Source organism: Canis lupus, chromosome 32 (assembly GCF_048164855.1).
Source record: "Canis lupus baileyi chromosome 32, mCanLup2.hap1, whole genome shotgun sequence".
NCBI classification, from domain to species: domain Eukaryota; kingdom Metazoa; phylum Chordata; class Mammalia; order Carnivora; family Canidae; genus Canis; species Canis lupus.
In genome coordinates this window covers 3,987,337-4,015,334 of record NC_132869.1, presented here as the reverse complement: position 1 = coordinate 4,015,334, position 27,998 = coordinate 3,987,337, and the positions used below count along the sequence as shown (strand labels likewise).

The 27,998-nt window shown below is 36.0% G+C and overlaps 1 protein-coding gene and 1 pseudogene across 1 annotated transcript; both read left to right on the top strand.

Moving 5' to 3' along the window:
• Positions 1-8,466: 8,466 nt before the first annotated feature.
• LOC140622659 (olfactory receptor 4N5) lies at positions 8,467-10,755 on the top strand. The gene has a single exon (XM_072808295.1). It carries the CDS (start codon positions 8,919-8,921, stop codon positions 9,843-9,845), a length of 927 nt encoding a protein of 308 aa, XP_072664396.1. The 5' UTR covers positions 8,467-8,918; the 3' UTR covers positions 9,846-10,755.
• Positions 10,756-26,313: 15,558 nt separating this feature from the next.
• LOC140623228 (olfactory receptor 4L1-like) lies at positions 26,314-27,244 on the top strand (annotated as a pseudogene).
• Positions 27,245-27,998: the final 754 nt, after the last annotated feature.

Sequence of the window (27,998 nt, the reverse complement as noted above, 5' to 3'; positions counted from 1 at the left end):
AGTATATTAAGAACTAAATAATAAGCAGCCATATAAAGAGTTAGGAAACTTATTAAGCATTAACACAAAAACTTCTCCAAGATATACTGTAAGTGAAAAATAAGGTACAAGACATTGTGTGATACATTTCAAGTTTATGTTCAAACGAGGAAAAAAGGAATGTATATAAATATTACTTAGCCACAATTTTGAAATTTTACATAAAAATTGGTTGTTTCCTCACTTGTATCATGGGTTATGGATATGGACTATGATGGGAAGATTCCTCACAGAACATATTTTTTTACTCTAAAAATATGTGTAACTATGCAAACATATTTCCTATGCAAAAATTAAATGTATATTTAAAACAGCATGTGTTTTCCTATTACTAAACTCATCTTGTCTGAGTCATTTCCATGTTGTTAAATTGCAATTCTATTCAGAGCTAATCCTTCTAAATTCTTGAGTATTCCTGATTCCTCTTTTCAGATATCATGTCTATCGGCAAGTTCAAATGACTACCTTAGAAATACAAGTTGAGTTCTCTTCTTTCTGCTCCCTACTTCCTTCTTCCACCCTCCCCTAGGCTTTCCTCAAACTCTCCCATGCATAGTATTGCAAAATCGTTAAACTGTTCTCCTTACTTTAACACTTGCCTTCTTCAAATCTGTTCTCCATGGTGGCCAGAGTGGCCTTGAGATTGCCAAAGCCCTATTGTAATGACTAAATGCCACATCCCGTGCAGCTGCTGCCTACCTCTCATACATGACCTTATACTTTCCCCCCATTTGCCCATCACCTAGTCACCACTAGAGTCTCCTTTTTGTTCCTCAAAGCACCAGCTCCCTTGTCTTCATGTTCTTTGTTCTTGCTCTTCCCATTGCCTGTTAGGCCCGTTCCTCAGACCTCCTCAGGGCTAGACATCTAGTTATTTAGCTTAAATGTCACCTCCACAAAAATAGACTGTTCCAACATCTAACTCAAAGAACATCCTACTTGTCCCCATTCATTCTCCAATGTAGAGAATTCTGTTATATTCTTTCATTTTTGACGTATTTAAACCTATCTTCTTTGCTCTTTGACTGGCTCCCTCCATTGGAATGTTAAATCCTTGACACCAAGGATCCTGTGTACCATAATCACTGTTGAATTACTGACCCACCCATACAACAAGCCTTCAAATGATAGATACTCAAAACGCCTTTCCATGGTTTCTCCTTGGGAAATATCTGTGGCAGTTTCCCAAAAGTAATCATCATGGGTGAAGCCAGGACTACAGTCTTGTATTCTGAATTCTAGTCTTGTATTTTCATCACTACTGGATGCCTTGTGTAGTAAAATAATTGAGGCATCATGAGATACACCTCTTAAAACACACACACACACACACACACACACATATCTTTCTTTTAATACTAAAATAAATAAAATACTAAAATAATACTAAATAAATACTAAATACTAAATAAATACTAAATGCTAAATAATACTAAATACTAAAATACTAAAAAGCTGCCTAAGATGTAAAAGCTTTCTCAGCTGAGAGGAGAGGCCCACTATAGACTAGTTAAATCACCAGATTATTTTTAATTACTTCTAAGCATTGTGGTCAATTCTGAGAAGGGAGACCTGGGGAAGTCTGTAATTAGATGAAGCAACAAGGACAACACCAAAAACAAAAGCAAAAAACAAAAAAACAAAAAGACTTCTCTATTTCTAAAGATCTCTCATCCTTTCTCTTCCCCTCCTTCCTCTAGTTCTCTACCAGCCCTCCTGTTTTGGTATCTGCACATGTGGTTTGTGGTATAGGCATCTCTGGAGGCATGGTTTCTCTGTCCTTTCATCTTTTCTCCATTTTGTCCATATGTATCTTATCATTTCTTTTCTGCTGCTCTACTCTTTCTTCCAATTATCTTATATTTCTAGCTTTCTAATCTTTCAAGAAGCGAAATTAGCTATTTGCAGCAATAGGAAAAAAACTGCAAACAATATTATCTCCATCTCTTTACCTCTTTCCTCCACTTTTCATCATCTCCCACTACACTGTTGTCTGAACTGGACATAAATTTGAATGGATGTACACCTGACTGTATATTGTATTTCTTTTGTAAAAGTTAAGTTTGTTACTATTTTTAATATGACTCAGATTTATCCCATCTTGTCTCTTAATGTATGACGAAGAAACTAAAATAAATGGATTTTTCATGAATATTTTTTCTTTATGTAATATTCTTTATTTGAAAAAGAGAAAGACCTTCATTTACTAATGCAGAATACAGGAACTACATATTCAAAAAAGTGAATAATAATTAATACCAAGATCATAATAGAGTAATTCTTTGAGAGGTCAAAAGAACTAGTGTATAAGACATGAAGTTCTCTTATTAGAGGGGAGTTATTCCTGAAAAATCTTTTTTTAGCCTAATACAATCTATCTACCTAACTTTTTTGAATCCCAAAATATGCAGATACTAACATACTCAGCACTGAGTTAGTCTCACTATTAACCTCTTAGTAAACACCAATGCTTTCTTATAACTTATATGAATTATATAAAAAGATATAAAATAACCTCCTCAGGCTTACTACTTTCATTATGCTTAAAAACATGTGTAATTGCCACTCCATTTTAATTGCCACTGTTAAAATATCAAGTTTAAAATAGTGACATGACCCAGTAGGGGTCTTAGCTAACACATGTTTTGAATATTTTTAATCCTTATAATATTCTTATCTTTTTCTTCTTCTAATTCTACTTGACATTCTATTAATTCCCATTGGAAGCACTCTGCATGCTTCTAACTAAAACCCCAAAGCATATTCCCTATTGCATCACAAATTAGAGAGCAGATTTCAGAATTTATGATGTCCTACCATGAGGACATATATTTGAGGAAAAATTCAGAAATGAACAGGTAATCTTTTCATCAGAAGGAAGTGGATAGCCCCTTGTTTGAGAGTAGCAGTGGATTCCTAAGGAGGTGAAAATTTTGGTCATCCTTCATATTGAAAAGAAATTGAGAGGAAGAATAAAAAGTAATACTATTTGTCTGGTACATCTGCTACCTTAAAATGCATAAAAATAGAGTAATCCTGCAGAAACAGAAAAAAAAGGTAAGATCTAAATTCACACATATAGCATTCTCTACCTTGTCCCTCAAAATACACATCCTACAAGTCCTCCTGATGTGTAGTATTATACTAAAAGGATTGAAAATCTTTAATTGCACTATTATAAAGAAGTGAAAATGTCAGAGCTTTGGGAGATTTTCTACCTGGATTTACATTTGAGTATCACACAAATTACCAGGTTTTTTCCATTGTAAATCAGAGATAAGACAAAGAAGAAAATTGGGAATCACAAGTTAGAACAGGTAGGCTGAGTCAGAGACAAATGTCACTGATTTCACAAGTTTACAAACCTCTTGGTTACCACACTCCGCTGTCATGAGTTTCTTCTCTTGCATATGGTCCTAATATGAGGCTCAGAATTAGGGATCTTAAAACAAGGCAGACTCGATTCACAAATACTAACTGAATTATATAAAAATATCTAAAATAACCTCCCCAGGCTTACTACTTATGTTGTCCTGTATGTTAGTAAATTGAACACCAATAAAAAAAAAAAAACAAATACAAATAAACAATTACACTCCTCCTTGAAACAACACAAATTTTTAATCTCGAAATGACTCAGATTTAGGCAGTCACCATCTCTGGGATTAACTCCAGCACAGTGACAACAAAATCTACTGATACAGGGTCCACTTAGCATTTTTTACTAGAATTTGTCTAATCACTGAGCACTTTCTTAGTTCAGTTTGTATAGACGTGATGTGGTGACTAACCATCTCATTTGATCTTCATGTCAGCCCTACGCAGTAGAAAGAGTGGATATATTACTTGTCCCTTATAAATCAAAAATTCAGATTTTAAAGGACTTAAGACTTGCCTAAAGTTATATGCTTACCAAATTGCAGAAATAGGAACATAAACAAGATATAATAATTCCCAAAGCAAAGTTCTTCCTGGAACATTCATGACACTGTCTAAAACTACAAAATATTAAAGAACAATAGAGGTTTCCATCATCCAATTTAGCTATCCCATTGAATTGGTAAGTAGCTGTGTGGGTGAATATTTGTGTTTTTCAATAAACTTTTATTTAATCCTCAACTACAGTATCAGTTAAATATTTTTGATGTTCTTCAGCTTGATCCACATTTTTCAAAATTCATAGAAATGAGTAAGAGTGTTTTTTAATAATCATAAAAAGGGTATGAATACAGAGGCAGAAACCACACTGTCATTTTTTTCTTTTCTTTTTTAAAGATTTATTTATTTATTTTAGAGAGAGAAAGAATGCTCACCCAAGGGAGGGCCAGAGGGAGAGGGAGAGAATCTCAAGCACATTCCCTGCTGAGCCCTGACCTCTATGCAGGGCTCTCAATTCCACATCCCTGAGATCATTACCTGAGCCAAAATCAAGAGCTTGCCACTCAATCAACTAAGTCACCCAGGCACTCCAAAAACCACACTGTCATTTTCAAATATTCATTAATTGGATTTGTGTTGGCAGGGGTAGTTTTAAGGAGATTTACTTTAAAGCACAAAAATAAATCAATTTATGCTTATCAGCATGATTTAGACAAAATATTCAAGAGAATGTGAGGTAACTAATAAGTGGGTAAGACTAAGTAAATTTCAAAGAGGATAATGTTCAAGAAAAAGGTCCAGTGAAGACCCAGCCAAGCTTTATAAACTGTAGAAAAACCCAATGGAATGGAACACTTAGGAAGCATGTACTGTGCTCCTTCTACCTGGGAGAAAACAATCTATTGCCTCAGAATTAATGGAAACACAGGCATTGGATATAATGAAGTAGAACACATGCATAAAACAAAGTGAAAATGAATTAAGGCTCAAAGAATGTGGGCAAATGAGAGAAAGAAAGAGAATGAACAGAATGCAATGAGGAAGGAAAAGCAAAAGGTTGATGGAGAAAAATTACAAATAATAAAATAAGCTAAGGCAAATGTAAAAAGAATAACATAGCAAATGAGTGTGCAAAATAGAATTAGCAGGAAGAGAATGGGCAAATAGGAAAAATTTTTTAAGGAGCAAGAGGAAATGAATGGATAGAGATGAAGGAGGAGGTGCTAGAAAGGTGCTCAGTCCCCAAAACCTGGATCCAGGAGCCAGTCTGAGAGCAGCTGGAATCTAGACATGCTCGGTGTGGCCTGTGGATGCCAGGTGTCTGCATCTCAGAAGGAGGTAAGGATGTGAGTCCCCTCTCCACCTGTGCATCTTCAGTGCCAGAAGTGTTTTTGTATCAGCTGAAATAACAAGGAAGGTCAGGGATGATGAAGACATTCAGATCTCTGTCCCAGCCCACACTGACAATGCTTCACCCTCCCCAACTACAGCAAAACACTGGTCACTGTGAGAGTCATTATTAGGGCTTCTTTCCTCAGGAATTCATTTCATGTAGAGTAATGTTCATCAGATGAATGTCTGTCCTCAGTCTCTTGTTGAGCACAATTTGGAAATCACAGGAACAGAAGGTATGTAACTGAGAACAGGAGAAGGAAGTATAGGAGAGAGGGGAAGTGGTCTGCAATTCCATCAATTAGTAACATGGGGTAGAGGGGGTTCTGGGGAAATAGAAGCAGAGGAAGAGTGAGAGACTGTGACTCTCAGAGTGCTCCCTGAGGCTTGGAATGGTCAACTCAAAGACGCATGAAGTAACTGTAAGTGAGACCTGGAAGGCACAAAACCTAAGAACCGGCAGAAGGAGCTACTGACTTACTTTCCTAAGAGCAGGTTTCTAAAGGAAGAGTGAGAAATGGATGTGGAGGTCAATAGGTATCTAAGTGGGTAAACGACAGAAGGAAGCTCCTAAGCAATTTCAAGGACACCAAAGGTAATTTTTCCCCATTTCTTTTGTTTTTAGTTTTTTTTTTTTTCAATTCCAGTTAGTTAACATACAGTGTAATCTTACTTTCAGATGTACAGATAGTGATTGAGCGTTTCCATATGACACCCGTCGTACTTACCGGTGCTCATCACAGTAAGTGTAGAACTTAATCCCCGTCACCTATGTAACCCAGTCCCTTCCACCTTCCCTGTGGTAACCACCAGTTTGAGATCTCTTGTTAAGAGTCTGTTTCTCTTTCTTTTTTCCCCTTTGCCCATTAGTTTTGTTTCTTATACTCATTATGCGTGTGTTTATACATATGTGAGTAAGTATCCCACACACGTGCCAATGTATTATAAATTCCTTTCCCATATTTGGCTGCTAGTTAGAAATGTTACTAATCACCTAGAATATACATTCTGATGTTTCTTAGATGTGTGTCTGAAAACATCAGCATATTGCTTACATTTCCCATAAATTTCTTTATGGACTTTTTAAAGTTGATATTCCTTTAGTTTTTCTTTTTTTCCTCTCTTCTTATCTTTTCTTTATAGAAATGCCATCAAAAATTTCTGTCAAATTTCAGTCAGGACTTTCTCCTTCTCCAGTTTTCCCCTCCACCTATAATAGCACTTGAAAAGGAACAAAAAAAGATTTATTGAGGGGTACCTGGGTGATGCAGTCAGTTGAATGTCCAATTCTTGGGTTCAGCTCAGGTTGTGATCTTGGGTTCTTGGAATTGAGCCCTGCATCCACCTCCATGCTCAGTTGAGGGAGTCTGCTTAAAGATTCTCTCTCTCTCCCTCTGGCCCTACCGCCGTGCCTTTTCTCTCTCTCCCTCAATAAAAAAACACATCTTTTTAAAAAAAGATTTATTGAGCTATAATCAACATAGCACACCATTTACCATTTAGGGTGTATACTTCAATGGTTTTAAGTGTATTTTCAGAGTTATGCAAGTATCACCGTGATAAATTTTAGAGCATTTTCATCACCTCAAAGAGAAAATTCATATTAGCAGTTACTCTTTATTCCATCAATAGACCTAGGCAACCAGTTTTCTACTTTCTGTCTCCATCAATTTACCTTGTTTGCAGATTTTCAAAAATTGAATAGAACAATACATGGTCCTTTGTGCCTGGTTCCTGTCATATAGCATAATGTTTTTTAGTTTCTCCATGTTGTAGCATGTCACAATCTGTCATTCCTCTTTATTGTCAAACTGTATTCCATTGTATTCTTAGTACTTTTGAAAAACAACATTACATATAATTCAAAATCCAGACAAATTTTGTTATATATCACATTATATATCATATTGTTACAATTAGCAATCTTTCATTTTTTAAATAATTCACACCAACAGTCAGACATGAATAAAAATCACAATATATGAATCTTTACTTATAAAATACATTTCTACAATTATAGTAATATACAAATTAGAAAATAACCAGTAAATAAATCTCTAAATAGAATTCTTATTTAGACCAGATTACAGCCTCAAGAGGGGAAATATTTATGCAAGCAAAATTGTGATTACCTAAATAATATCAATGTATAGACAATAATTATTAATGTCCTAATAAGTTTAAACTGAGGAATACACAGCTTTATTTTTCTTACCACTTGTGAATGAGAATGAAGAAGTGATTGCAACACTAAAAATCTTAACTGCAATTGCTTTATTTTTCTCATCTATTCAATGAGTATGTCATACTAAATATTCTATATGGCCAATTTCAATGCTATCATGTTTTGATTTTGTTAGCTGAGATATTCAAAATATTTTATATATTCTGATAAGTTTTTTTGAAAATATTTGTGGGAAGGATATCATTTGGCTATCATTCTGAGATCTGAGGAAAGAGTAGGTAATGGATGCATGGCAAGCAAATAAAACTGGATTCGTTAATTAGGATTTTTGGGGCAGCTTGGGTGGCTCAGCAGTTTAGTGCCACCTTCATCCCAGGGCATGATCCTGGAGACCCAGGATCGAGTCCCACATCAGGTTCCCTACATGGAACCTGCTTCTCCCTCTGCCTGTGTCTCTGCCTCTCTTTCTCTCTCTGTTTCTCTCATGAATAAATAAAAAAAATCTTTTTTAAAAATTAGGATTTTTGAAAAGGGTGTGTAGTGGATGCAGGATTGGGAGCCAACCAAGGGTGTACCTAGGGGAATACCTCTGTGTTAGCAGAATGTAAGATTCTTATTTGAGACCCTAAACCAGTTTGGAACAAAGATGCACAAAGGCACTGAAGCAGAACAGTGCAATAGGAACAAGTAAGGAAGACACATTTAGAAAACAAGACATAAAGCTACCAACCAGGAACTGGGGATTTTATAGGAACCAAAGAAAAGAAGCACTTGGAAAAGCACTGTGCTCTGTGAGAATGAAGAGAACTGACCCAAACCCAGCAACAAACCTAAATATTAGAGACAGTGCGCCAACACTATTCAAAAAAAAAAAAAAAAAAAACAACCCTGACAAATACAATAATGATTAACTTTTGTTTTAATTATTTGTTTTAAAGATTTTATTTATTTATTCATGACAGATACACAGAGAGAGAGGCAGAGACACAGGCAGAGGGAGAAGCAGGCTCCATGCCGGGAACCTGATGCAGGACTCCCGGATCTCCAGGATCCTGTTGCGGGCTGAAGGCGGCGCTACACCACTGAGCCACCGGGGCTGCTCTAACTTTTGTTTTAATCAGGAAATTCTGACTACACCTCAAGCAACATAGCCAGAGTCCTAGAGGAGTACAATTATATAGAAGCACATGGGCAAGTGGGAATGAGTGTGGTTATGAGAACAACATCTTAGGGGGAGATCTAGAAGGGAAGAGTAGAAAGGTCAACTCAAACGTCACCTGTTTTGGGACATGCATTTTTTTTTTCAGCTAGGCAAGTGTTTGATGTGATAAATGTTTTTCTCTGGAGAAGAGCTATGGAGTAGATGGAAAGGTGATCATAACAGATATATTTTGTTCTCTGTTATTCTGCAGACAGAGGAGGGATGGAGACAGAGAACAGCACAGTGTTGACAGACTTCATTCTCTTGGGTCTGACCCAGTCTCAACATGTTCAGCTCCTGGTCTTCGTGCTTGTCTTAGGTTTCTATCTCATCATCCTCCCTGGAAACTTCCTTATCATCCTCACCATCAGATCAGACCCTGGCCTCACAGCCCCCCTCTACTTCTTTCTGGGAAACTTGGCTTTCCTGGATGCATCCTACTCTTTCATTGTGGCTCCCAGGATGCTGGTGGACTTCCTCTCCAAGAAGAAAATAATCTCCTACAGAGGTTGCATCACTCAGCTCTTTTTCTTGCACTTCCTGGGGGCGGGGGAAATGTTCCTTCTTGTTGTGATGGCCTTTGACCGCTACATCGCCATCTGTCATCCCTTGCACTATTCCACCATCATGAACCCTAGAGTCTGCTACACCTTGCTGCTGGCCCTGTGGCTTGGGGGATTTGCTCATTCCATTGTACAAGTAGCCCTTATTCTCCACTTGCCGTTCTGTGGCCCCAACCAGTTGGATAACTTCTTCTGTGATGTGCCGCAAGTCATCAAGCTGGCCTGCACAGACACCTTTGTGGTGGAGCTCCTGATGGTCTCCAACAGTGGCCTGCTCACTCTGCTGTGCTTCCTGGGACTTCTGGCCTCCTATGCAGTCATCCTCTGCCGTGTGAAGGGACACTCCTCTGAAGGGAAGAACAAGGCTCTTTCCACATGTACTACACACATTATCATTGTGTTTCTCATGTTTGGACCTGCCATCTTCATCTACACTCGACCCTTCAGAGCCTTCCCAGCTGACAAAGTAGTTTCTCTCTTTCACACAGTCATCTTTCCTTTGATGAACCCTGTGATTTATACGCTTCGCAACCAAGAAGTGAAAGCTTCCATGAAGAGGTTATTGAGTCGTCACATGGCTTGCTGAATGGAATAGAATGATAGGACAAGCAACAAAGGAGAAAATATAGCAGGAATTAATGAAATAATTTATTCATTAATGCACTGAATCAGTCATTTTACCCAACACTACATTTATTAAGTACTTGCAATTTTCAGGCACTATTCTAGCTATGTAAATAAGGCAGGTAAGATTCCAGGTCTCTTGGGGTTATAGTCAAGTGGATAAACATAGATTAAACTATTATATTAAAAGCAACCCATGATATCCAAAAGAGATAGTGAACTGAAGCAAATAAAAATAATTTTATGATAGAGTTTGACCAGGAGATGGTTGTTACTTTGCTTTTGGTTGTTAAGCAAGGTCTTTTAGAGTGGTGGTTAGCTGATATCCAGACAACCTGAAAGAAATACCCGTGGAATTACATGGGGACAGAAAATTCTAGAGAGAGGATGACAAGTGCAAGGGTACAAAGATCTTATGAATTGGTACATTTCAAGATGACAGAAAGGAATGTAGTAGTTTGTCAAATATGTTGATATATGTAATTAAGTATATACTAAGTACTGACTGTACAAAAATAGTATGATGCCTTGTTGGGTTTGTATAGTTTTATATATATATGTGGAAATGCTTGACAATTATTCTATATAATAGACCTGTAATAGGATTCTTATTGATATGATTGGATTATGTTTTGCTTTCTTGTCAAACGTTCTATATTTATTCATATTTTTTCCACATTTTCCCCTTCCTTTTGGTTTAATTGTGAAAGACAAGGAAAGAGATTTTTTTCATAAGGTCTCCAGAAAGGAATGCAACTCTGATAACTCTGAGTGTAGCCCAAGGAGAACTTAAAGAATTATAAGATAATAAATTTTTGCTATTTTAAGTCACTGAGTTTGTGGTAATTTGTTACAATGCAAGAGTAAGTTGTTATAACACAATCTGGTTAGATAGTAATATATTAACAATTTTTCTTTCACTATCCTTTTATTTTTCATCTACATAGGTCTTTATTTTTAGTGGTGGTAATATATATCTATCCAATACAATAATCATTGCCTTTAAATACATTGTTAGTTCATTTACAATATCATGATAATAGACACAATTCACTTAAAATTGATGATCTTTATATTTTATTATCTGGAGTTTTTCAGTTTTGTATTTTTTATGTATTTTCTTGGATACTTGAGTGTTACTTTTATCTTCTTTCTACCTTTTAGTTTTTTTCATATTAATAATCTTGACTTCTTAGCTATCTTTTTCTTGAGGTTCTTAGTGTTTATTTTAGGGTTGCAAATACATACTGAACATTTTACGGTATCAACAGTCTAACTTCAAATTTTATCTTTTCAGATATCATGTAAGAAAGTTACAATAGTGTACTTCCTTCTCTTGGCCCTGATGTTTGTATTGTTTTGTATTAATGTCTATGATTATCTATTGAGATAATATATTAAACAATATATTGCCATTATCTTTGCTATGTATAGTCATTTATCTTTTAAAGAGATTTATATAATAAAATTATTTTTATTCTACTGTTTCATTTGTATAGTGCTACTGCTATGTCTTCATGTTAACTAATCTTTTCTTCTTCAATGTCATCTTTGTTAGTAATACTATCCAATGCACTTTTTTCACATCAGAAGTAGAATAGTTCAATTGCACATTTCAATTTGGATTTAAGAAAAATCTTCCATGATCCTTGTATAGTAGCAGTACTACTTTTTCGAGAGATCAAGGTAAATGATCCTTTATAAGATGGTAACACCTTTCTTTGCCTCTGTGCTTCTGGGAAAGAAAATTGAAAAGTGATTGAGCTTAAAGCTAATAGAAATCTTACTGCATTACTGGTGAAAGCATATCCCAGAACTAGAAATAGAGAGCCTGAAGCTGTGGAAAAGAAAGCATAAATTCTACACATGTTTTACAGGGAATGAAGATATATGGGGAATATTCCATGAAGGCCTGCAGATTCTTCTTATTGGGAACAAATTATATATAATGTCAATAAATAAGAGTGTACACTACATCCTAGAGGATGCCATCACAAGATAGCAGCATATGATTTGAAAATTGGGATGCCCTCTAGTCAGTCTTAATATAAAACAACACAGAACATGAAGAATAGCTCCATCTCAAAAGACAGTTGAAGTTCTATGGTCACATGGTCCTTTCCTCCTTGGGCATAGAGGAAAGACAGGAGCTGATTTCCACTCATGCATAATTCTCTGCTGCACATGGCATAGGCTTGCTATATAATCTTATGAAACTACATTATGATTCTCCTATGAGGGCATGGAAAACTTTATAAATGGTCTGTTTCCCAGCATAGATAACTTCAATACTGTAGAAATTGCCTGGACCTATGGCCATAGTAGTAAGGCTACATTCACTTTGTACTAAATCTACTAGGCTGCTTTTCCTGAACTAAGTTCACAAACACTAGAATCCTCAGATAAATCAATAAATGAGCAATATATATAAGCTGGAATATACTGCCTCTAGAACTTGGAGAAGACTAGCAGACATTATGCTTTCTTCTTAGTGGTATAGTGATTGAGGTGCAAGATGCAATACTTTAACTTTTAAGCTGATGTCTCAGCATACTTCCCTATATAAACCCCCACAAATTTCACAAATGTGGCAGGACCCTGCCATCTTCAGTGAATGAGGTTTTTGTCCTCATACTTTATCCTTCACAGTGACTTAATCTGTGAAGGGAAAATGTTGTGTTTCTTATGAGCTATTTAGGAATATTGAAAATTCTCTTAACTTTCCTTAAGTAACTGTATATCACATGTCCTTGACTAAAACTGTGTTATTAGCTGTGGGTCTGCTAATAATTAAGCAGGATTCCAGTGTTATAATTAAATTAGACAGAGTTTTATTTTCTAGTATAAAACAAATTCATAACATCTTAGTCCAATGTTGCTATAGTAGTGCCACAGTATCACCAGAGACTCCAAAACCTCCTGTATGTGTGGCCTTTTTAAATAATTTGTCACAAAATGTCTATAAAAATTCACCACACCACATTTGTATTCTAGAAAGACTGCATAATAAAGGATGTGTGCCATTATAGGCCCACTTTCCTTCCAATCCATCCTTTTTACTTCTAAAAGTTTGCTCCATATTATAAGCAGTCCTTATCCACGAAAACCGCATTTCCAGGACCCTAAGTCACTTGACCTCCAGGTGTTTACAAATAAGTGTCACTAGATTAACATAGGGTGGGAAAAAAGGAAAACAAAGAATACACACCCCCACCCCCCACCCCACACACACACTGCCTTAGCCCAAACATCTGCAGTACTTCTTCTGTGGCTCCCTCCGGAACTCAGAAACACTTCCACGGCTCTAGCTCTCCTAGTGAAATGGGCCACAACACTTCCAACTTTTGTATATAAGCTTTTATTTTTTTTTATTTTTATTTTTTTTTTATTTTTTTATTTTTTGTATATAAGCTTTTATAACCAGAATAATGGTCTCCCAAAGAAGTCCACACCCTAGTCAGGGAACTTATGAATATGTTGTCTTATATGGAAAAATGAACTTTGAAGATGTGATTGTTTATAAACCTTCAGATGGCATGATTACCCTGGATAATCTGGACGGACTCAATCTAATGAATATTTAAAGGCACTGAATCTTTCATGAATCCATAGAAAGAAAAAAGAAGCCAAGTAGGATGAGACTTGAGGAGGCGTTGATGCACTGTTTTTGGCTTTGAAGAGGAAGAAGATATGACCAAGTCATGTAGGCAATGCCCAGAAAGTGGGAATAACCCCTGACTAAAAATCAGTAAGGAAATGTTATTCCACAACCATCTGGAACTAAATTTGGCTCATAGCCAGCATGAGTCTGGGAAAGTTTCTCCCTCAAAGCCTCCAATAAAAAATATAGTTCTGCCAACAACTTGACTGTATCCCAGTGAGACCAATGTTGGATTTTGGACCTACATAACTTGAGATACCAAGTTTGAGTACGATGAAGCCTCTATGTTTATGGAAATTTGTTCAGGGAGAAGAAAATGAACATATGACCACACCCTTGGACTGTGGTAAGACTGTCTTCTCTTGTCCCTCCAGCTTAGATTTGGTGGTTTCTTCCAGTAGATGCTCACCTTTGGTTTCCCTGGACATTTCCTGTTACCAACTCAGATATTTTGTCACTTGAGAAATTACTTAACATCCTTCTGTTTGTACAATGTTTAACTGATAGCATTAAACTATAAGCATTTATATTATTTAATATTAGTATAAAAACTAACACTTTTCCAATTAGGCCTGGGTAAATATGGAGTTGGGGAGAGGGAAAGAGCATTACCCTCCCAGGAGTCAGCCCTTATAAAGAATTTTAAGCAAGTACCTGCCTGATAATATTGTTTACTTTTATGTTATTGGCCATTATTACTTGCAGGGAAGGCTTCACAAATAACACTTAATGAATTGAGGTGTCTGTTACTAATGAAGAATGCGAGAAGGATACTCAACAGTCTTTGCTACATGGTCTAGCCTCATTGCTAACCTCGTCACTGATGAGGAAAATGAAAACTGTGATTAGCCCCAAATAGTGAGATGCAGCTTTGTGGATGGGACTGGAGATTCCATGGAAGTGCACAGACACCTGATCCCAAGAAAATTAGCTTTCATTTTCAAGAAAGAAGGAAGGGTCATGTTTGGGAGATTAACAAGTTCTGCAATAGCTTGTTATTATCACTGTCATTCAACATTGCTCTAAAACTCTAGTTAATGGCATGAGGTACAAGAAATGTATTAGAAAAAAATATGTTATTAATATTTGTAGATGATTTTTACAAGTAACCTGAAACAAAGAAGACAATGAATTGGGAAAAAATTACAAATAAGATTTCCACAGTGATACCATTTATAACTTTAAAATGGAAAAAATGGAAACAAAAGCAATAAAATCAATTATTATAAAGAAAAAGATCACATTAAATAAAGCATCAAAGTAGGAAATAGGCAAAATTACATATAACAAAAGTTGTGCTAAAAAATATGTTAGTAATAAAGGTGAGAAAATTATGCCATAAGTAGGCAAACATTTCAAGTCACATAAAATCCTTTTGCATGAAAGACTCAATTTCGTAATTCTGTTCATTTTTCTGCATTTCTTGTAAGTTTTATACTGTGATGTCAAAGTGTCAGTAGAACTTGTTTTAACTTTAGAAAGTAAATGTATGGATCCCTGGGTGGCTCAGCAGTTTGGCGCCTGCCTTCAGCCCAGGGCATGATCCTGGGACCCTGGGATCAAGTCCCGCAGCAGGCTCCTTCCATGGAGCCTGCTTCTCCCTCTGCCTGTGTCTCTGCCTCTCTTTCTCTGTGTCTCTCATGAATAAATAAATAAAATCTTTTTTTTAAAAAAAGAAAGTAAATGTAATTTAGAATAAAAGGATATGAAAATAGCCAAGAAAATAGTGAATGAATAAAACAATGAGGGCAGACTTGATCTTCCGTATACTAAATATACTATAAACATAATGAATAGTAAAATATGTAGTATTTCCTCAAATATTATCAGAGAAAACAAAACAATAATGAACATACCTAAAGACTGGGGTCTATTGGCAAATTTAAAAGGTGATAAAGAAAGCATAAAAAATTCACTAAGAATTTAGTGGGCTGAATTATTGTTATTTAATAGCAATGATAAAAAATTATCTCACATTATCTGTCAATAAATTCCAGAGAAAGTAGAGTTTAACTGTGAAAATTTCAGCCTTAATGTAATTTAGAATTAAAATAATCTGGAATATTTATATTTTCCTAAACATCACATTTACCAAAACTCTCTGTAGAAAACAAACTACAAAAAAGAATAAACCTCATGCAATGCTCATCATTCAACTCTAGTCCTCTATTTCCACTGCCCACCTGAGTATTGAATATTGTTTTTAAAGTATTATCAATTTTATGAATGAAAAATGGTGTCTCATTTCTATAATGTCCAAAGTCTATTTTAACAATCCCAATTACTTTTTTTTTACCACTAGTCTCTGTGGAATCTAAAACAATCAAATGAGTTTTCTCCTTTGTGCCTCCTACCAAGGGACACATTGATACACTGCTGTCTTCTGAAGTTCAGAGCAGGAAATAAAATCACTGGATGATGAAGATTAAGCATCCATCTCATGTTGATGTTACTTCTGAAGTCCAAGTGCAAACTGGTAGGTTACTTATCCTGACCTGTTAGTCTACCTACAGACCACATCACATGATTTTCAGTAAAAACCTTAAATGTATCCATAAGTGATAAATACAAATGCCAAAATGATAACTGAAGGGAGAGCTGATAGGGGAAAATTAAACTGGAACATATCTGATTTTTTTACAACTGGGAAAAATACAAAAATCAGAAACACTATACAAATGACTACTGGAAATTAAGATAATAATCCAGCAATCGGGCAGCCAGGGTGGCTCAGTGGTTTAGTGCCGCCTTCGGTCCAGGGCCTGATCCTGGAGACCTGGGATCGGGTCCACGTCGGGCTCCCTGCATGAAGCCTGCTTCTCCCTCTGCCTGTGTCTCTGCCTCTCTCTCTCTCTCTCTCTGTGTCTCTCATGAATAAATAAATAAAATCTTAAAAAAATAATCCAGCAATCCAAGCCAAATAAATTATTCTTAGAGAAAAAAATCTAGGATGTTCAAACTGTTTAACTATCCTTATCAGTTTGAATAATCTTACTTTTTGAATTATATATATAAAATTCAAATATATATATAATTATATATATATAATTATTTATATAATAATTTATCCAATTATTTAAAAAGAGAGAGAAATTGTAGAAATGCAAGGATAAAGTGTCTGATTCATGACTTTAAAAATCATAGAATGTCACCACTCATAAAATACTGATACTGTCATTATACTTGTTAGGAATTATTAGAAAAACATAAGAAAATTCAACTTTCCTCTGGCAACAGTCTGAAAATGGATAAGCAGTTAAATGCTCATGAAGCTGAAAAAAATTTTTAGAGATAGCATCATCATCAGTGAAGAGGTTAGCAATGAGGCTAGACCATGTAGCAAAGACTGTTGAGTATCCTTCTCCCATTCTTCATTAGTAGGTACCAACCCTGTCCAAAGCAATACAGGTACATGGCTAGAGATACAGACCTGGTCCCTGTTGCAGAGAGAGTAACCAACAGGAGGGATCTATGTTCTGTGTGGTGGTCTCCGAAGACCACTTTAAGGGGAGACAGTCATACCAACACATTTAAAAAGCTCTAGAATTAGACACTTAAGCAGGGAAAGGAGCACTCCAGGCAAAGGCCAGTGCACCTAGATACTGTTAAGTGAGAAGGAGTTCATAAGTATTAAAGACGGACCTTTATAAAGGAGATTGATGAATAAAAGAGAGAGTACCTATGCTTAGATTTTATAGAAAGGAAAATACCAGCATTTTCAGGCTAGTGGATTCCTTTTTATTGTCAATATAAAATCATTAATATGCTTTGAGAATGAGAAGGTTGGGATCCCATGTATATTACAGTTTGGTATATCTCCATCTTCTTAAGTAAAGAATATAATGTAGCAAAAGTAAAAGCAGAGGGAATAGTGGGCTCTTTCAGATAGTAAGTGTGAATTTATTAAATACAATAACATTAAGTAATATTTAAATAATAACAACAATAATAATAATACATGAGTTTGTGGAGGATGTAAAGACTTCCAAAAGCAAATAGAAAACCTAAAATTACTTGAACATCTTGGGGATCATCTCTTTTGATGTACTTTAAAAATTAAATTCTCAGTTTTTAAAATATTTTAATATGTTTTTGTTTTTTTATCATGAAATTTATTTGAGTATAATTGAAACACGTATTACATAGGTTTCAGGTGTACAACATAGTGACTTGACAAATTTATATATATCCTATGCTCATCAGAAGTGTAACTCCATTTGTCACCATACAACACTATCACAATATTATTGACTCCTCCTTATGCTGTGCCTCTTATTCCCTGTGACTTGTTCTTTCCCTAACTATATGCCTGCATTTTCCACTCACCTTCACCTATTTTTCCATCCCCCTACTGACCTTATCTCTGGCAACCATCATTTTGTTCTCTGTATTTATATGTCTAATTTGCTTTTTGTTTGTTTTCTAAAGTCATTTGTTTTATTTTTTAGAATCCACATATGAGAAATAATATGGTATTCGTCTCTCTCTGACTCATTTCACTTAACATAACCCCCTCTAGGTCCATCCATGCTATTGTAAATGGCAAGACTTCATTCTCTTTGATGGCTGAGTAATATTCCATTGTCTATATATACTATATCTTCCTTATCCATTCATCTACTAAGGGACACTTTGGTTGCTTCCATATCTTGGCTGTTGTAAATAATGCTGCAATAAATGTAAGGATAGATATATATTTTTAAATTAGTGTTTTCATTTTCTTTAATTAAATAGCCAGAAATGGAATTATTGGGTCACATTGTAATTACATTTTTAATTTTTTGAGATGTTTTCCTTAGGGGCTGCATCAATTACATTCCCACCAACATACCACAAGAGTTCCTTTTTTTTAATTAATTAATTAATTAATTTATGATAGTCACAGAGAGAGAGAGAGAGAGGCAGAGACACAGGCAGAGGGAGAAGCAGGCTCCATGCACCGGGAGCCCGACGTGGGATTCGATCCCGGGTCTCCAGGATCGCGCCCTGGGCCAAAGGCAGGCGCCAAACCGCTGCGCCACCCAGGGATCCCTAGTTCCTTTATTTTTAAGTCTTCACCAATACCACTTGTTACATCTCTTTTTGATTCTAGCCATTCTGACATGTGTAAGGTAATATGTCATTGTGGTTTTGATTTGTATTTCCTTGTTGATTAGTAATGTTGGGCATCTTTGCATGGGTCTGTTGAGCACCTGCATGGCTTTAGAAAATATCTATGCAGGTCCTCTGCCCACTTTTTTCTGAGTTTCAGTACTTAGTTTTTTATTTTATTTATTATTTTAATTTTTCATTTAAAATTTTTTATTTAAAATTTTTTATTTAATTAAAAATATTTTAATTTTTTATTTTATTTTAGTTTTTTATTTTATTTATTATTTTAATTTTTTATTCAATTTGCCAACATACAGTATAACACTCAGTGCTCACCCCATCAAGTGCCCTCCTCAGTGCCCATCACCCAGTCACCCCATCCCCCCACCCACCTCCCCTTCCACAACCCTTTGTTTCTCAGAGTTAGGAATCTCTCATGGTTTGTCTCTCTCTCTAATTTTTCCCACTCAGTTCTTCTCCTTCCTCCTATAATCCCTTTCACTATTTCTTATATTCCCCATATAAGTGAAACCATAAGATAATTGTCCTTCTCTGATTGACTTATTTCACTCAGCACAATACCTTCCAGTTCCGTCCACGTTGAAGCAAATGGTGGGAATTTGTTGTTTCTAATGGCTGAATAATATTCCATTGTATACATATACCCCATCTTCTTTATCCATTCATCTTTTGATGGACATCGAGGCTCCTTCCACAGTTTGGCTATTGTGGACATTGCTGCTATGAACATTGGGGTGCAGGTGTCCCAGTGTTTCACTGCATCTGTATCTTTGGGGTAAATCCCCAGCAGTGCAATTGCTGGGTCGTAGGGGTAGCTCTATTGTTAACTCCTTGAGGAACCACCACACAGTTTTCCAGAGTGGCTGTACCAGTTCACATTTCCACCAACGGTGCAAGAGGGTTCCCCTTTCTCCATATCCTCTCCAACATTTGTTGTTTCCTGCCTTGTTAATTTTCCCCATTCTCACTGGTGTGAGGTGGTATCTCATTGTGGTTTTGATTTGTATTTCCCTGGTGGCCAGTGATGTGGAGCATTTTCTCATGTGCTTGTTGACCATGTGTATGTTTTTTTTGGTGAAATTTCTGTTCACGTCTTAGGCCCATTTCATGATTGGATTGTTTGTTTCTTGGCTGTTGAGTTTAGTAAGTTCTTTATAGATCTTGGATACTAGCCCTTTATCTGATGTGTCATTTGCAAATATCTTCTCCCATTCTGTAGGTTGTCTTTTAGTTTTGTTGACTGTTTCTTTTGCTGTGCAGAAGCTTTTTATCCTGATTAAGTCCCAATAGTGCATTTTTGCTTTTGTTTCCCCAAGAAGTTGCTGTGGCCAAGTTCAAAAAGGCTATTGCCTGTGTTACCCTCTAGGATTTTGATGGATTCTTTTCTCTCATTTAGATCTTTCATCCATTTTGAGTTTATCTTTGTGTATGGTGTAAGGGAGTGGTCTAGTTTCATTCTTCTGCATATGGATGTCCAATTTTCCCAGCACCATTTATTGAAGAGACTGTCCTTTTTCCAGTGGATAATCTTTCCTGCTTTGTTGAATATTAGTTGACCACAGAGTTGAAGGCCCATTTCTGGATTTTCTATTCTGTTCCATTGATCTATGTGTCTGTTTTTGTGCCAGTACCACACTGTCTTGATGATCACAGCTTTGTAGTATAACCTGAAATCTGGCATGGTGATGCCCCCAGCTATGGTTTTCTTTTTCAATATTCTCCCAGCTATTTAGGGTCTTTTCTGATTCCACACAAATCTTTTTTTTAAGATTTTATTTATTCATGAGAGACAGAGAGAGAGAGAGAGAGAGAGAGAGAGAGACAGGGGAAGAAGCAGGCTCCGTGCTGGGAGCCCGACATCAGACTTGATCCCAGGTCTCCAGGATCAGGCCCTGGGCTGAATGTTGCAATAAACCACTGAGCCACCCAGGCTGTCCTGATTCCACACAAATCTTAAGATTATTTGTTCCAACTCTCTGAAGAAAGTCCATGGTATTTTGATAGGGATTGCATTAAATGTGTAAATTGCCCTGGATAATTGACATTTTTACAATATTAATTCTTCCAATCCATTAGCTTGGAATGTTTTTCCATCTCTTTATGCCTTCCTTGATTTCTTTCATAGGTGCTCTGTAGTTTTTAGAGTATAGATTCTTCCTCTGCCCGTTTTAATTGGACTGTTTGTTTTTTTTTTTTTTTGGTGTTGAGTTGTTTAAATTCTTTACATATTTTGGATATTGACCCCTTATTGGCTATATCACTCCCAAATATCTTCCCCCATTCAGTAGGTTACCTTTTTGTATTGCTGATAGCTTCCTTTGCTGTGCAAGAGCTTTGAAATATACCTTGAATATGAAATTTACATATTTTCCCTCCTTATTCCCTTCTTCATCCTTTGTGAGTGTCTTTGCTCTACTTTGGTTTGGCCCTAGACCATGTGTTCTTAATAGTTTAGATTTCTTCTGAAAAATTCTATGTGTACCATCCTTACCAACTGGTTTGGGTAATCAAGCCAGAGCACCCAAATATTGTTCTACTATTATCTTTATGATTTCTATATTTAAGAATCTTCTTCTTGTAATCATCTCCTAAAATGCCACACTAAACTGTGGCATATATTTCCCCTCCATAAATATTGTTTTAAGATTGATTTTATTTATTTGTTTATTAATTTATTATTTATTTGACAGAGAGAGAGCAGGGGGGAGGAGGAGCAGCAGAGAGAAAGAGAAGTAGACTCTGCTGATCAAGGTGTCCAATGAGGGACTAGATCCTAGGACCTTGGGGTCATGACCTGAATCGAAGGCAGACACTTGACTGTGCCACCCAAGCAACTCATCCATAAATATTTTTAAAAGGTTTATTTTTCATGGTAATTCTAATTGTTAGTGGCTGTATAAGGAACTAAATTTTTAAAAAAATTTTTGGGAGGGATCAAAAAGTATGAGGATAAGGAACTAAATTTTTAAAAAATTTTCTGGGAGGTATCTAAAAGTATGAGGATAAGGAACTAAATTTTTAAAAAAATTTCTGGGAAGGATCAAAAAGTATGAGGAATCTATTAACAATGTCTGCTATGGGCTTAGGAAATGAATGTGACACCAGATTTATTGTATATTTACTACCGTCACTTTCTTGTAATCTTTTCAAGAGAATTTTAATTGGAGCAACATGGAAAAGTTATATATGAGTAAATACAGAAAAATTTCTGTAGCGTATGAACTCATCTGCATTCATATATTGTTATGTCATTGGCCTTTAGAATTTTACTTGGTTAACTTCATTGTTTTATAAAGTTTTTGCTACAGATCTTTCTTAATACTTTTGAGTCATCATGAAGTTCTATATAATTAATAAAGAACTAGCAAAATTCTGTATCTTTAGAATGGTTGATTGCAAAATTCCACTAAGTAATTATTTATTGATTACCATTAATCATTTATTGATTACCAAGGTAAAGATTCCCTTGTTTGCTCACTCAAGCTCTCTCTACTCTCTCTCTCCCCTTAACATGGTAAAAAGAGATTTATCTCTGTTAAGAACTGGTCCATACCATGAATTTCCTTATATGTCTTGCTCAGTGTGGGCACTATTCTAATTTTACTTGAATAAATGAATTCAATTACCAAATTAATCATGAATATTCATAATGATTAAATCAAATTGATAGAATTAAAATCTCTTCAAATCTATTATCTATAATATTCATTTTCTACAAATGCATTCATCATGCTCCAAGCAAAAACACTTGAGTTTGTCAAAGCACTTAATAGAAAAGGTTCACATGGCTGATCCACTTGGTGAATTCACCATCCACTTAAATAATGAGAGAGTAAGTCCTTGTTCTGAACTCTAGGGAACACTAGCATGTTTATGTTAATAATTCCCTTTGGGTGTTGATCACCAGTCAGCACATTATGTATATGATTCTTGTCCTTTTTTTTTTTTACCTGCAAATGAATGTCACATATATTCATGGGGGTAAAAAAGATAAACAATATATATGCAGGATCTCACTGTGTCTGCATGTGTTTGAAGAGACCACTCCTCAGCTAGAACTGGTAGGTTTAAATATCGGTATTAATAACAAACTGCATTTGTACAGTTTAATAAAAGAGAAATTCAGAACTGAATTTTATAGAAACTTAGAGCTGAATGAAAAGCATATTATCTGATCATGAGGGCAATAGTAAAAAATAATTTTGGTCAACTAGTAACTGGACAAATGTATCTATTTCCAGTAAGAAGAGCCAGTCTGATTGATAAATAGCACTGACATTCCTGATTTTAGGGGTCAGATCTACAATTCAAGTTTATGTTTTTGCAATATTAAATTGATTTAGTTTAATCTCCGTGGGATAAAAAAACAAAATAATTTAGAATGTTGTAAAACAATAGAAAAATTAGATTTTTCCTGGACTAAGTTTAGTAGCTGTGACAAGTCTAAAATGTAATCTAATAACATTTCAGATCAAGAAAATAGGAAACACTGACTTAATTTCATATCATGCATAACTAGTATGTAGATTTAATTACACACCAATGATGATACTCTATCTTTATAAAAGACAACTAGGTAATTACATCATTTATATTTCGTAGATAGAAATGTTTTTATCAACCCTGTCTTCTTTTACCCTAGTAAAAATTCTTCTGTGGTTCTTACTGATTTGAATATCTTACAATCATCAAAAAAATTAGATAATGCTAAAGATAGAATTATATGAATGCACATACATAGGACCTACATGTACTTAATGAAACATACAAATATATTCTATATATATTACCCTGGGGTCTCATAGCAATCTGTGAGATATCATTTCATTTTTATGGAAAAATAAATCACTTTTAAAAAATTAAGAGTATATTTCTCTAGGAAATGTTGAGGCCAGGACAAGAATTTAAATCTTTATTCTTGATTGTCTTTTTTTTTTTAAACATTTTATAAAGAAAACATTAAAAAATTGTTTAGCCTGATTCTTTTTTTTTTAATTTTTTTTTAATTTTTTATTTATGATAGGCACACAGTGAGAGAGAGAGAGGCAGAGACACAGGCAGAGGGAGAAGCAGGCTCCATGCACCGGAGCCCGACGTGGGATTCGATCCCGGGTCTCCAGGATCGCGCCCTGGGCCAAAGGCAGGCGCTAAACCGCTGCGCCACCCAGGGATCCCCTGATTCTTTTTTTAATAAATTTATTTTTTATTGGTGTTCAATTTGCCAAAATATAGAATAACACCAGTGCTCATCCCATCAAGTGCCCACCTCAGTGCCTGTCACCCAGTCACCTCCACCCACTGCCCACCTCCCCTTCCACCACCCCTAGTTCATTTCCCAGAGTTAGGATTCTTTCACGTTCATCTGAATATTTCATAAGTTATTAAGCAAAAAAAAAAAAAAAAAAGGAAATTTTTTTAAAAATTTTTTATTGGTGTTCAATTTACTAACATACAGAATAACCCCCAGTGTTTTAGAGAGTAGATTTTCCACATTCTGATTTGGTGCTCCAGAACTAGAATGTTATATAAGTATGTGCTTTTGTGATTAATATGTATGAGACTGGATCTGGGTGTTTGGTGTACATCACCAACAGTCTTTTTAAAAGAAGAAAAGAAAGGGAAAAAAAGCTGAGACTAAAAGATCTAAATCAAAATGAAATGTAGATAAAAGTGAGCCAACAGTATGAGCTCCATGTGGAAACACATACAGAGTACAACTGTTAAGGATGTATGAGCCAAGATGAGTCAAGTCAGTCTGCACAGTGTGATACTGTATCTGAGGAAAGCACTGGGTACAAGGATAATAAGCATTTAAGAGACAAGGAAACATAAAAACTGCTTGTTAAAGGTCTGTTGTTTGTTCAGAGATCATCTATGCATACAACGTAAAGGTACCAGAAAGAAAACTCCAGTCGAGAACCCAGCAATAATAGATTCAGGAAAACATGCAAAAAGACTCAACAGTGGAGGTCACAAGTTATATTCAGAAATCAATAATTAGATACACAGCACTATTCAGAAGAAGGAAGAGGAGGAGGGCAAAAAAGATGAAGACAAGGAAGATGAGGGGAGGAAGTAAGAAAGAAGAATAAAAGAAGTAATGAAAGAAAAAGAATAAAAGAAGGAAGGGAGTGAGGAAGTATATAAGGGAGGGGAGGAGAGAGAGAGAGAGAGAAGGAAAGGCAGAAACCCGGACACTGAGAAACATTTATGGTCTTCTCCAGAAACTTTTTAGGAAGGTTGTTTTATTATAATTTGGGGGGCAACAAGAATATATGACAAGTTGTAACCAGATTAAAGCTTCAGGAATAAGTGAAATCATTGGTTTACCTATTTAGGATAAAAGAAAGGGGTGATAATGCATTAGAGCTCATAGAAGCAATTTGCTGAAAAATATATCAACTTCCAGGCACTTGAGTATTTTAAGTTAGGAAGGGGGAAGATGCAAAAGATCTAATACTGGGCCCTAGCACCACAAAGTTACACAACTACATACTATCTACTTGAACTCAATCATTCGACTAATGGTCATTTGGCTCTTTTACTCATCAGCCTATTGAACTCATGACTCATCGACTCATAAACTATGACAGAAACAACAAATCACTATGGAGATGGACCTATGCCTGTAAACTCTGTTTACAAATTTCTACAATGGGGGATCCCTGGATGGCTCAGCGGTTTAGTGCCTGCCATCAGCCCAGGGCGTGGTCCTGGAGTCCCGGAATCGAGTCCCACATCCGGCTCTCTGCATGGAGCCTGCTTCTCCCTCTGCCTCTCTCTGTGTCTCTCATAAATAAATCTTAAAAAAAAAAAATTTCTACAATGAATTTCTTATATTTTGTTCCTCTCTGGCTGAAAATAAATTTGATAATGTGAATGTTGCTTGAATTAATTAAATGTATTTTTCAGAAATGTTCATCGTTTCTCTTTCTATAGGAATCAAATACTTTCTATATGTCTATATCTTCAATACTATCACAAGTTAAATTATCACTTTTTCCAGATTTTCTACATGTTAATAACTTTCTGAAAACCCCTACTAGACTAGATGGATATAATTATTTTTTTTATTGAAGTTCAATTTGCCAACATATAGCATAACATCCAATGCTCATCCCATCAAGTGCCCCCCTCAGTGCCCATCACCCAGTCACCCCCCCTCCCCCTGCCCACTGCCCCTTCCATCACCCCTAGGTTTTTTTCCCAGAGTTAGGAGTCTCTCATGTTCTGTCTCCCTCCCTGATATTTCCCACTCATTTTTTCTCCTTTCCCCTTTATTCCCTTTCACTATTTTTGTATATTCCCCAAATGAATGAGACCATATAATGTTTGTCCTTCTCCGATTGACTTATTTCACTCAGCATAATACCCTCCAGTTCCATCCACGTTGAAGCAAATGGTGGGTATTTGTCGTTTCTAATGGCTGAGGAATATTCCATTGTATACATATACCACATCTTCTTTTTTTAAAAGATTTTATTTATTTATTTGAGAGAGAGAGAGAGAGAGAGAGAGAGAGAGAGAGAAAGCAGGCTCCATGCAAGGAGCCGGACGTGGAACTCGATCCCGGGTCTCCAGGATCAGGCCCTGGGCTGAAGGCGGCACTAAACCGCTGAGCCATCCAGGCTGCCCTATACCACATCTTCTAAAGAAGATGGATATAATTAATAGTTCAATTAACCTGAGTTTGTTTTGTTAGGACTCACCAACACTTGGGGACTTGAGATTTTCTCTTTGTTTCATATTTTTGTTGTCCTATGCAGCGATTGTGGCAGGAAACCTTCTCATCATGGTCACTGTGACCTCTGACTCACTTCTGTACTCCATACCAATGTACTTCCTCTTTGGAAACCTCTCCTTTCTGGATATGTCTATTTCCACAATCACAACCCCTAAGATGGTCATAGATCTCCTCAGGGAGAACAGAACGATTTCTTTGTATGGCTCAGATGTTCTACCTCCACCTCTTAGGGGGCACTGAATGACTCTTCTCATAGTCATGGCTGTTGATCGGTACATTGCAATATGCAAACCTCTTCACTACACACCCATCATAAACTGCCAGGTCCTTGTGGGCTCTGTGCTGCTATCCTGGGCTGTTGGCTTTGTGCATACGATGAGCCAGATGATTTTTACTGTCACCTTGACCTTCTGTGGCTCCAACATAGTGGACAATATTTTTTGTCCTTCCTCTCATTCAAAAACTTGCCTGCACTGAGACCTATGTTCTGGAGTTGCTAGTAATTGCTGACAGTGGCCTGTTGTCTTTCACCTGCTTTATGCTCCTGCTCATTTCCTACACTGTCATTCTGGTAACCATCCGATGGCAATCCTCTAGTGCCCTCTCAAAGGCTCTGTCCACACTGTCTCTTCACATTACTGTGGTCACTCTGTTCTTTGGGCCATGTATCTTCATTTAAGCTTGGCCATTCAGTGGCTTTTCAGTGGATAGATTTCTTTCTGTGTTTTATTCAGTTATCACACCCTTAGTGAACCCCATTATTTACACTCTGAGGAAACAGGAGATGAAAGCAGTCATGAATAGACTGAGGACCAAACACATCAGATCCAGACAGACCTTCTAGGCAACCATCATGATGATGAAGCTTTTTAGTGCAAAACTCATGTTTTTCAATTCAGAATAAGGTTTTTTTTAAAAAGACTTTATTTATTTATTCATGAGAGACACAGAGAGAGAGGCAGAGACACAGGCAGAGGGAGAAGCAGGCTCCATGCAGAGAGCCTGATGTGGGACTCGATCCTATGTCTCCAGAATCACCCCTGGACTGAAGGCGGTGCTAAACCGCTGAGCCACCGGGGCTGCCCCGAGAATAAGTTGATATTAATTCACTTTGTAGATTTTTAAAATATTCATAATATATATTGAAATTATCAAATGTTCCATCCTTACATTTCTATATTTTTCGGTTTTATTGGAAGAATAAACATCTTAATTAAAATTCAATTCATTTAGGGTTAATACTTTTTTAATGTAATGAAGCAGAAAAAATGGCTTATTAACTATAGTTGGAAACTGAAAAATGTGCAAGACTAAATTTCATAAATAAAGAGGAATCATTTGGGAATTTATCTATTTTTAATTCAGATTAGGAATCTTCAGTTAAATTCTCTAGTTGACTAAATGTGTATAAAACCATATGAACTCTTGAAGTCTCCTAAACACTCACACATAAACTCACATGTCTATAGATTCTAATATGTGTAAGAATTATAACTTTTTTAATGAGGTACATTGGCTAATTTCTATGAGTAGATAGATCTAAGAATCATCTACTCACAGGAAACATATATTTTCCTGAAAAAAGTAGAAATTCCACT